At 36.3% G+C, this 11999-nt stretch overlaps 1 protein-coding gene across 1 annotated transcript in view; it reads left to right on the top strand.

The window, feature by feature from the left end:
• Positions 1–1317: 1317 nt before the first annotated feature.
• Positions 1318–11999, top strand: part of LOC104525739 (centrosomal protein of 290 kDa) — a gene marked incomplete at its 5' end in the record, with an annotated part of 11179 nt that continues 497 nt past the window's right edge. The window contains 10 exon segments of the mRNA XM_029085192.1: positions 1318–1530; positions 1700–1837; positions 1928–2155; positions 6006–6140; positions 6683–6713; positions 6716–6772; positions 8349–8414; positions 8417–8508; positions 8863–8985; positions 9298–9455. Of these exon segments, the coding sequence (XP_028941025.1) occupies positions 1318–1530; positions 1700–1837; positions 1928–2155; positions 6006–6140; positions 6683–6713; positions 6716–6772; positions 8349–8414; positions 8417–8508; positions 8863–8985; positions 9298–9455 (1241 nt within the window).

Genomic DNA, 11999 nt, shown 5'->3' with positions numbered 1-11999 from the left:
TGCGGGTCCGCAGCGCTCTCCGCAGCGGGCAGAGGAGCGCCGGCCTGGGCAGCGCATTTGAAAGCCAGAAGTAGCTGGAGCTGGGTCAGTCCCGGTACGCGGGTCCGGGGTCAGCAGAGCGCACCTCCGGCGTGACCCTGCTGCTGTTCGGCCCGGCCCAGGGGCAGGAGACGGTGCCGCACTCTGTACCCACCCTGCGGAGAAAGAACAGCTCTTCTGCCCGTGCTGGCCACTGGGTTTGGCAGCGGTGGGGGCACAGGGGGGGCTTCTGTGAGAAGCTGCCAGAAGCTTCCCCCAGGTAATATTTATTCCTATATAATTAATAGCTCCTGGTCAACATTTATATGTAATATCAGGAAAGTTTGGTTGTTTTTTACAAGACAAGCAATGACTTGTAAATCTTGAAGATCTGCAGAAGACTTACTATATTGCTTTGTTATTAGCTAAAACAATTTCTTGGCATTTGCTTTCACGTTCTAGAGTGATTTGAATCCGTAAATACAACAGTTTCTGTCAGCTCTTACATTACCATGTTTTCTAAGTTCAGGTATACATTTCTTCCTCTACATTTTCTTTCTCTTTGGAGAAACAAAACCAAATTACTTTAATGGAAATCATAGAGTTTGAGACTGTCAGAGCCCAGTAAGTTTTTAGACTGTTAACATAAGTCACAATTGGATTGGATCGAGTCAGTTATGTATTGCTGCTACAGGACTGGTCTATCAAATTGAACATGTTTTTGCTGAATTTAAGATTTGGCTGAAACTTAACTCAGACCAGTTACTATGGTGGGTAGTTGTAAATTATTTTTAATCTGTAGCCCTTCCTCGGGACTAATATTGAAAATCTGTGACTTGGAAAAATGCCTTTCAGTTGTTAGCTTTGTGCCATTCAGTGAAAAATAAAGTATTCAAGGAGTCTTGGTATGAGAGTTGTCTTTAAGGTACTATGATACTTGCTGGTTTGTGTTTTGTTTTTTTTTTCCCCCTGATATATCTGTTTGAGCTTGCTGCCTAACAAGTTTAAACTCATTAAAATTTAACCCTGTTTAAAAGGAGGAAATTACGATGCCTTATCTGTTAGGGCCAAAAATTAGAATGAACAATGCTCTAATCTAATTTTCCTGATCTTCTTGAGTACTTTTCTTGCTAAATGGAAGACTTCTTTGTTGAGTCAGTCTTTTTGTTGTTTCCAAATCCGTGTGTCATTTGCTTTAACAATAATAAAGAAATGTAACATTGTACCTTTTGTTATTTATTTGGAGCTTCTCAATTTAATTATTGCAGTGTACTCTATTAATGCTTATTTTTTTATTAGGCTTCAGGAAAGCACACAGTTGATGTGCAACAACTAAAAGATGAAGCAAATGAATCCAGGAACACGTTATCTCAGATGGAGAAGGAATTAGCAAATGTAAAAGCTGAACTAGAGGTCTAAAAAGAAGCAAATAATAGAGCACCCACAGCAATACTGAAAAACCTGGTGGACCAGCTGCAGATCCAGTTAGCCATAAAAGAGAAGCAGCAGAAAGTCAGTCAACAAAAATTAATCCCTATGTCACATAAATGTTTAATGTTGCTTAATGCTTAAGAATTCTATGTATAGTACAGAAGCAGGTAGAATATAATTGCATAATATAACACAGTAAAATATAATTGCCTTTTCTTGTTCACTTGAAAGAACTTGTATTTATTCTCAGGCTTTCAGTCAAGTACTTCTGGAACTCCAAGACAAAATGACTGCTAATGCTGAACAGCAGATTATTTCTGCTGCGTCACAAGAAGAGGTGTATATGAATGTCCAGGGGATTGTTGACAGACAAACAAAGGGGCTTATGGTGAGTACTAAGTAATATCATTGTAGTGCATTGTTGTAGTGTTGATATTCCTGATTTGGGGGGTTTGCTGGTTTGTTCATTTTCTTCTAGACACAGATAGAGGAATTAAATAATCAGATTACAAAATTTACAGATAACCTCAAAATAAGTAAAACCCGGGAAAGTTCTTTGTCTGATGAAAGGGATGAGTTGAACCAAGAGCTTCAGAAGAAACAAAAGTATTTGCTAGAATGTTGAGAAAAAAAAAAATGAAATGGAAAAGAAAATGAAGAACTGAAGAAACGGATTGGGAGGCTGAGCAGTAGCATTCACATAGAGGTGATTTTTAAAAACATGTTTGATATTGGTCAGGTTTCTGCATAGATGTGCTGGTTTTGTGGGAAAAGATTTAAGTTCTTTTGGCAGGCATCGAGACTTATACTTGATTTAAAAAATTATGTTTGCTCATCAGCTGTGTTACATGTGAGCTATTACCTTTTGCTGTTGGAAGCAAGTCTCAAATAAAAGGAAGAGACTGAAAAATTCTTGCTCCTTGAAATATGTTTGAAAAAGTCTAAGGAGTTGAATTACCACTTTCAAAGCTTCTTTGAAAAATGGAATTTCGTGATCTTTCTGGTTGCCCTTATTTCATCTTCCAGAAGAGAAGTAAAGGATTTACAGTAGAATTGTCTAATTTTTATTTTAAATTCAGCTACTTGCTGCTGATTATTCAGTTTAGAATGCAGAGTTACATTCCAGTACCTTAATAATTTAAAGATAATTTTTAAAAGGTCAGTTAGGTTGTAAACTAATTCTACCAATTGGATTTAAAGTCTTTATTTTTTGAGTGGAGAAAAATACTTAGGGTAGTAGTCATTAAATTTTAATTTTGTAAAAGTTTGTAACTTTTCAGAGCAAAGGTGAGAAAAAAAATCTGATAGATACACTTCAGAAAAAAATTTAAAAGTTGGAAAGTGAACTTGAGAAGAAGTGTGAAGAAACAGAAGAAAAAGCTGTAAAAGAAGACAAGGTATGTGATATTTAGATCATGGCTTTGAAAGACATCATCAGCCTGGGTCTAGGGTCTGGGCAGTGCAACTCTCCCTATTGCCTCTACAAAAAAACAGCCAAACCTGATCAGAAGAAAAGCAGTTTCATGACTTTAACTTCTTCATGTTTTCCATGCTCTGTTACTGCTCTCGCTGCTTAGTGCTGGTATATTAATGTTTTCCTGCCCTTTTTGTAGAATTAAAGATCTGTTACACATCTTAGAAAACTAAGATTTTATAGGTAGCAGTGAAATTGATTATCTAAGTGCTGTCAAATGGGCATTTGCAAAATCAGTGCAATGATAAAAGCATGAAGTACTTGGGAGCAAAAGTGTGAATTCTAAAAAGGATGATGTCTGTGTAAGTGATTATTGGTCACAATAGCGACCCCCACATACAAGAGGTTCTGAATGATTGGAGATGTGTTCATTTTACCAGCTGTTTGGCTTTTTTGCTTGTTATTTTACTGCTTCAGTATCTAATTAATGGCTTGTCATAGCAGTCATAAAGTATACTGGAATATTATAGCATGCCTGTATAATGACATTCAGACTATTTATGATATTAAATATTATTCTAGGACTGCACTTACTCTTCCAATTAGAGACCTTTTAAATACCTGTTGCTTAATGTCTATAGATATTTTTCTCAAACTTGGTCTGATTTTTTTCTTTTTCCAAGATTTTGCTTTCTATCTGTCCCTTAGTAGCAATACCTGTTCAGAATGAAGACAGAAAAGAAAGTACAGGGGCTCACTGGAGAAGGAAAAAGTCAAATAAAAAACCAAACCAAAACAACAACAACAAAAAACTTATAGGAGTATTGACTGTGATTTTTTTTCAGTAGCCATTTGTGATCACATAGGTACAGGTTTCAACTGATGTATAATTTGTAGTTACTGAAATTGTAACTTTAAGTAGAGATTCCATTTCTCATAGGAAAAAGTAACCTGAAATGACCAATTGTACAGCTGTGCAGCAGGGGCATATAAACTGGTGAGCTGCAGAAGACCGATCAGCTGTCATTTGGCATAAAAATCCACTTCTTTAATTTGTCTTCTTTACTAACATGTAGCTCAAAGTAAAAGGATACATTACACTAGCACCTCTAATTTCATAAAATGTGTTGCTCCTTTTTTGTAAAATGAACATTCAAAGCTGAGGAGGAATTTGGTAGTAGCAGGACCAATGAAGCCTACAGAGGGTGGAAGCGAGTACAGGTAGCCTGGGAGGAATAGAGGGAAATTGTCCGAGCAGCCGGGATCAGGTTAGAAAAGCTAAAGCCCTGACAGAATTAAATCTGGCCAGGGACGTTGTGCCAACAAGAAAAGCTTTTATAGAATCATAGAATGGTTTGAGTTGGAAGGGACCTTAACCATATACCTGTGGAAGGGACCTTATACCTTTTCTTTATGTCCTGTTTTGTTTTACTGCCTTCTGCTTTTCTTTCATGCTTCATTCTGTCTTCAACTTGAATCATAGTACATGGGACCAAACTGAACTGACCAAGTCTGTTCCTATCAGTATCAGTAAACAAAAGTATTTGAATTCCCTTCAAAATAAATCTATTTCAAATAGGGGTGAAGTCAAACATCAGACTAATTATAGCATTATTAATGGCAATGAAATAGATGAGGAAGCAGACATGCAAAGATGCATCATGCGTAACGAAGGCCATGAGGCTACTGCGGGTGCAGGCACAGAAGTGTCTCCTGAACAGCATCCTGAAGATAGTGAGAAATGCAAGGACACAGATATTTCCAGGGAAGGACTGAAAAGCAAAAATATGGCTGAAGCTGATAAAGAGAACTGCCATGAAAAAGAAGAAAATATAACCCAACCTGAAAATGGAAAACTTAATGACTAATTTGAAGAGGAGAGGAAGCAAGAAATACTCAAGCAATCAAATGTTGATGAAGAAGAAAGTGTAGAAGAGCCTTATATTGTCAGAATGAGGTGCAATCAGTCTGATGCAGGGGAACCTTCTAATCAAGCTAATGACTATGCAGCAGAAGAAATAAATGTGAAATTAATCAACACACTGCAGAGGATAAACATGAAACTTACCGAAGCGTTACCCAGGGGGTTGGAATGACACCAGAATTTAGGGAAGTGCCTGAGGTTTGGTACTGTAGCAGTCCTCTAGCATTTCTTCTGTATAAATGATGTAGAAATAGAATAGTTTGATCTTGATAATGTAGTGGTTTCCTATGCATGGTCTACAGGGATATTGAAGTAGTCACCTAGTGGTCCATAAAGCAAACCTTATACTTTCATGATAGGCATGCATGTCAGCTGACAAGTAAGCTACTCTGAATTCTAAAATTTTAATCCAGAAGGTTTACAAATAATCACAATGATACAGGCAGCTTCATTTTTTATGATGAAAAAATTACGATGTGTTATTACGTACACTAAGAAAAAAATAAGCTTTACTGAAGCAAATACCTTATTCCTGTCATTATTAGTGAATTAATGGATCATATGGTTGATTCCATAATTACCTAAGTAAAAACTGCTGATTATTATATCATCAAAAAGTTTTACTCTTTACTAGTCAGGCATAATAATTTACCTTATGATTGAAATTAGCAATATAAGGCATGCAAAGCACTCTTTATGTAATAGAAATTACTAGCCTCCAATTAATAAAGACTTAAGATTGTATGAACTAATAGACTAAGAACTAGAGTTATATACTACTCTTCCTGACTTGCTCTGTAATCTCTTTGAGTTCAGTGAAATTCCTTATGCCATAGGTACTATTTAATAAACATATCAGAATCTGTCCTTAAAATCAGGTGCTGTTCCCAGGTATGGTGTCACAGCTTACTACACTCAGTAGCTTTTTTGTCTTTGAGATCTATTCCTACCCAATACTTTGAGTTAATTTTGGCTTGACAAAAGTTTTACTGGTTTATACTGATTTCTAAACTTCTCCTTAAAGGTTAAGCAACTTTAGAAAATGTAAGAGAAGGAGTTAAAGTCATTGCAGATTAGACCAAAACCGGTGATACAACTGTCATCCATCTTTTCTGTGAAGAACACCAATTCTCTGTTGTTCTTTATCAGCTACAACTGATAAAATGAATAGTGCATTACCACTTAATAATAATTTTTTTTCCCTTCCTTTTTCTCAAGACATCAGGAATAGGATCAGATGATCAATATTGAAGAGAACAAGAGGTTTTAAAGGAAAATTTAAGATAATAATCTGAAAACACTGAGCTAAGATTCCAGCTAGAGCAGGCCAGTAAAGATTTGCCAAGACTAAAGGTAACATCTTTCTCAGAATCACAGAATGGTAGGGGCTGGAAGGGACCTCAGGAGATCATCCAGTCTAAGCCCCCTGCCAAAGCAGGTTCCCTCCACCAGGTTGCACAGGAAAGTGTCCGGGTGGGTTTTGAACATCTCCAGAGATGGAGACTCCACAGCCTCTCTGGGCAGCCTGTCCCAGTGCTCCAACACCCTCACCGTAAAGAGGGTAAAATCTTTAAAAAGTAAAAATAAAAAGTATTTTTAAAATCTTAAAAATCTTTAAAAAGTAAAAATCTTTCTGCCTTTAGTCCTCTTTACTCTGACACAGGTTAGCAGATTGCTTAAAAAGAAATTGCTATCTTTTCTGTACATACTGTAAGTTTTTAATGTTTTTATGGAAGATGAGAAGGGTTGAACAGCTGGTAGAAATGATGAAAAATGTTATTGCAATGGGAACTCATTTTCTCTTTACACTATTCAAAGTAAACTAACTGTAATTTTGTTACTCTTCACCTCAGTTTGAAATCTAAATGAGTTGCTTATGCCTTTGGATTTTTTAGGACCAAGTAGATAACTTAAAAGAAATGTGTGAACTTTTAAAAAAGAGAAAGCAGTTGTTGAATGAAAGCTGGGCAGCATGAGAGGAGTGAGTGTTGTAACAACATTTTTCATCATCATTAAATCAAAATAAAAAAATCTATTTTCTTAAAGCTAAATTATGAATTTTATGAAAAATGAAAATTATATTCAAGTATTTATGTAAATGCATAATACAGTTACAGCTTTATGATTTAAAAGATAGGATTTTGATTTGATGCAGATGTTAGAAAGTGCTAGTGAAGTTTTTTTATTTGTTGTACTGTGCAAGATGACACAGTTAAATTTTACCCAAGCTATTATCAGCTATTTTAATAGAGAAGTTTTTCAGAAGTTACAGGGGAAAAAGGCTTCAGCATTGCTCAGCATCTCTCTTGCCACTGACTTGTCAAACTATTTGTTGACCTTTTAAAGGAAGCTTATTTAATAAAAGCTCTCAAGTGCCTTTGTAGCTCTTTCAGTATACAAGGAGAACGGGTTCTACTTCTGGGTACCCAGAAAAGGTTGTATATTTCCTATTCTTTTACCTGTACCTTGCACAGACTCTTTGTGTATCTGCCTGTCTCTTATGCAGTGGTAGTTTTTGGATAAGGAAATTCAGTTTAGTTTCACACAAAGGTTCTGAGGAGGCAGCAAATTCTGAATCTTCCTCCCTTTTCAAACACCAAAATCTGACAGGTTTTTCTTTAACTCTGCTGTGTACCAACGCAGACCTCCTAATCCCTCCAGTTATTTTAGAGAAGAAAGAATAAGTCATTTTTACTTCCAAAGCTTGCTCACTATATAGGTTTATGTATAGCTCCAGTAAAATCTTCCCCGTTTTCCACTGTACTGTGCTCCTTACCTCTGTAGAAAGAAAAAGAGGTACTTCATGGACCCAGAACTAGAAGCAGCAACATCTTTAAATAATTATTATTGCTGAGGAAAACAGTCACTGCAAAGATAACGAGAAAACAAAAGCATTTGAATACCATTTAACATCTTTTCTACCTCATAAATTAATGTAGTGAAAAAATTAAAATGGAGAAATTGCAAGCTTCCCCCCTGCCCCAATTTTTTTTTTCCCCTTACTCTATGAGGAGAATATATGCCTTGGGAAAGGGAAAAGATTTACTTATGCTTTAAGATGTAGTTCTTCTGTCACTTTAATCCAGCAGAAGTATGGTTGCTAAAAAGGGCCCTTTTTTCCTCCCTCAAGCTCCCAGACTTTTTTTTTTTCCCTCTTCTTCTCTTCTCTCCCCTCAGACAGTATTAGCATTCAAGAAATTGCACGGTCTGTTGGATCAGGGAATTGCTCTACCAGAAAAGCTAAAAAAAAAAAAAAAAAAAAAAAGGTAGCACTGATTTATTTTCCTGATGTTTCAATTTACTTCATAAAGTACAGCAGATTTTGAGACTTAACTGCAGCTTTCTTGGGTAGCACAGAAAATGAAGGAGCTGATATGTTGACTTTGGGGAGCTAAGTGTGCAAGAAACTTTAGGGTTCAAGTCACTCCAAAATATAACATCTTTTTTTATAAATATAAATTGCAGTGGGAAAATAAGCAATAAAGTAAGATTTGGAATATCCCAGAATGTTCAGATGAACTGTTTATTTCCTTTTACTTTTTTTTCTTCCTTCTCTATAAGTTGGTAGAATTGGAAAGACAGTCCCAGAATTGGAAAAAACAGTTTGTTTGGTGAGGAAGGTTGTAGAGCCCAAAGAGAAAACAAAGATCTGAAAAAAGCTCCAGCTGTCATTTCTAATGAGAAATTACTTGTTCTTCAACAGGAAAATGAGAGGCTAAAGGTACTGATTTATCTCCAATAACTATATTTAGATAGCAGTTTATATGCCATTTAGTGGGAAAATGGAGTAGGAAGCCTGTTGTTGACATTGATTGGCATAAAAGTGTTTTAATAATACCAACTATGAAAGGTGTAGAACACAGAAGAAGAACTTCACTTCAGTATAACATACTGCATGATTTAGGTAAAGGGACTCTGCACCTTAGGGATATATTTAAATAAGTGATGAAATTTTATATTCACTGTGCTAGGTAGCTGTAACTATGCTGTGCTTTGAAAATGGAAACCTCCTAAAAATGGAAACCTGAATTTTCTACTAAGCAATATATATGTGTTTTTACAAACTGATATTTAGTCTGAAATGGAAAAAATGAAACTTCATCTGAGGGGCCAGCTGAGTATGCATAATGAATCTAAAACCAAAGGAATTGAAAAAGTCATCACTGAAAATGAGAGGCTGCATAAAGAACTGAAAAGGGTATGGCCATTGTAATGCCTCCCTTCATTTCCATTAGTTAGTGGTTATGGCAAGTATCTTTTTTTTAATGTTTAATATGGAATGAACACTTCTAAGCACTGATGTTGCTATGACAGAATCTTTAATTGTATGTGGAGAGGAGACACACAAGGAGCAGCCCAAGACAGAGTTTGGAAGTTGTGCTAGTGATCTTGGTTGGATGCACTGGTTTCCTCTAAATCAACACTGATCCTGTCTCCGCATCATTTTAGATAATCCTGCTATTCGTGCGAGGTTAAGTTTTCCGTAAACTTTGTTTTTATTGAACAACAGGAAGCTGACAGTGGAGAGAAGCTACATATAGCAAATTGCTTGGAGATACTAAATGAGAAGTTAACTGTACAGCTGGAGGAAACCATTAGAAAGCTAAACTTGGGTAAGAGCCAATTTGATGGAGCTAACATCAAATGCTGCAAGTCTATCATAACAAGGTAAGAATTGAGAATGAAGGAAGATAAACACAAGTGTTAATTCCTCTTTAAATATTAGCAAACAAATTACTTTCATAATTTTTCTTCCCTCTTTTGAAGATAGTTTTATATTATCTGTATTTTCTGATTCTGTATTAGTATGTAGAATCAGTATACAGGTTTATGATACGAATCCAGAAGGGATCTAGTGTCCTTACGTACTGGGCTTGTTAGCTGCTTCTATACAGAAGCCAGTTACTTACCTCTTCTTCAGATGAGCTGTAGGCTTGTGGATAGTTCAAATAGAGGAAGTATTTTGTGTTCCTTGCTGCTTAAATGTATTGTATTTGTGCTTTGTGGAATAATGTCAGCATTTTTGCTGAATACAGAAAGTATTTCAGTACCTTGCCACATGGATGACAATCTGAAACAAAAAACTGGAAGCCAGCAACCCACATGTTACGTCTTGGCCGCATCTGAATCTGCATTTAACCATGTGAATGTGCAGAGGTTGTGTTAGAAAACCCACTGGAATTTCTGTACTCCTTGGGACGTGCAGGCATAGCTGATGATCCTTCATGTGTGTTCTGGAGGCCCTGAAAGCTAAATGCAGTCAGCCAGTTGATTCTGTTACCCGTAGAAGGGAGAAAAATCTTGGAGACTAGCACTGGATTATCTTTTCCTATATATAAAATGAAGTGTGAGAATCGCCATTGCCTAGATTTTTAGATAAAAGTCAGACTTTGAAATCAGCATCAAAAATATTTTTTTGTTTGATAATAATAAATGTCTACCAGTCTTTACCAGTAAGTTATCTGGAAGTTACCTATCAGTTGTTTTAAAATTCTGGTATCACTGGCATCACTCAGTGTGGAACAAACTAAACAGTTTTACGGCACGGATTTCTGCTTTGCAACTTAGGCATATGTTTTTAATTTATCTGTACTTCTGCAGTTAGTTCAGATGTTTTTTCTATGACAACCTAGTTATACAGGCTGGAGATCTTAACTGTATAGCCTGAATAACTTTAATTGCATTAATTTATTTGCTAGAAGCAAGCTGTTTAGTTGTGTTTTGTAGTTTCCTTACAGAAATGATTTTGGCAGTCACCCCAAAACCACTGCCAGTCCAAAAAGCATTACTGTTACACCTGTTTTCAGTAACAGGCCATGCACAAAGATGCTAGTTATATGTCACACTAGCATGTTTATTAATGAACAGATTGATACAGAATATGAAGTTTGATATATTCACATGAAATGTACTTGTGAGTCATCAAAGTGGATGAGGAAGAATTTTACCCCTCCTGAGGCAATAGTTTTTAATTGTATATTATCTCTTGTGCTGCCATATGTCAGAAAAGGATAAGAAAATGAAACAATGCTTATGCTATTAAGAGAAAAAAACAGTTTGTGTCCTGCATAATGCTGGAAGAGAGCAAATTTTTGGAAAGAAATACTTGTTCCTGAACTGCTGGATGACCTCAGGATGAAATAAAAGGAAATGTTGCAAAAGTGCTCTTTAATAGTTGTAAACAGAGGTGGAATGTATCTACAAAAACAACCTCTGACAGCAACTTTATTAGGGCAGAAAGTCAGCTGGACAGGAGAGAGATGGGTCTGATTCTGTCTTAGGTTAGATGTTGAACAGTATATCTGCTGATGTCCAAGAGTTTATCCACTTCCCAGTCTTGCACTCCCACAGGATCCCTAGGGGGAGTTCTGGTGCTTCTCTGACATATTGCTGAGCCATGTCACTTCACTGAGCCTTCAGAAAGGCATTCATTTGGTTTTTTTAACCTTCCCCCAGCCATGTAGTGAGGTAAAGTGTCTTTATGCAAGGTCAGATGACTGCCATATTTAGTATAAAGAAGGAGGGCAAAACTGTCTGCCAGCCACAGGAGGAGGAGGACAGGACCATGCAGTGAAGATGGTAGGCCCCTAACAGCCCCTATCAGCTCCTTAGTTTGCATATAGTTTTTCTTTTACTTCTTCAAATCTTTGAAAAAAACATTTCTATTTAGTTGATATAAGTACATAGATATAAAATACATGATTGTGCTTAATTGTACTTGCCTAACTGGTGTGAATAAAAACTTATTTGTGTTTACTTTAACATGACTTTAAAGTAAGTGAATAACATGAAGACATTACTAACTCAGCGGAGCTCATTTGGGCACTTGAACATGCACTCCACCTCACCAGCACATCTTCCAAAGCATGCATGTGGTAATAGAAAGTATTATAAAGTACTTGAGAAGACTCTTTGGCAGGTAGCAAGATGTTAGATTGTATTGCTATCCCACTTCAGGTGGGAGATTCTGTGATCTCCAGAGGTACCTTCCAACCATCATCTCTGTGATTCTACAGAAAACTCTTTGTAGCCTTGTATGGCTCAAAGCAAAATGGAATCCTCCTCAGACTGCTGTTGCTCCAGGGTAATCAAAATTTCGTGTAGAACACCTTTGCCCTTGGAGTTTTCATATTCTGTATTAGCTCTTTTTTCAGTATATTAATTTATTTTCCATAAATTATTAAATCATAAGAAAAATACTGTCAAAGGTAT

Source organism: Antrostomus carolinensis, unplaced genomic scaffold (assembly GCF_000700745.2).
Source record: "Antrostomus carolinensis isolate BGI_N321 unplaced genomic scaffold, ASM70074v2 scaffold18045, whole genome shotgun sequence".
Lineage (NCBI taxonomy): Eukaryota > Metazoa > Chordata > Aves > Caprimulgiformes > Caprimulgidae > Antrostomus > Antrostomus carolinensis.
Note: the sequence above shows the minus strand (reverse complement) of the source record. Positions and strands in the feature narration are given on the sequence as shown.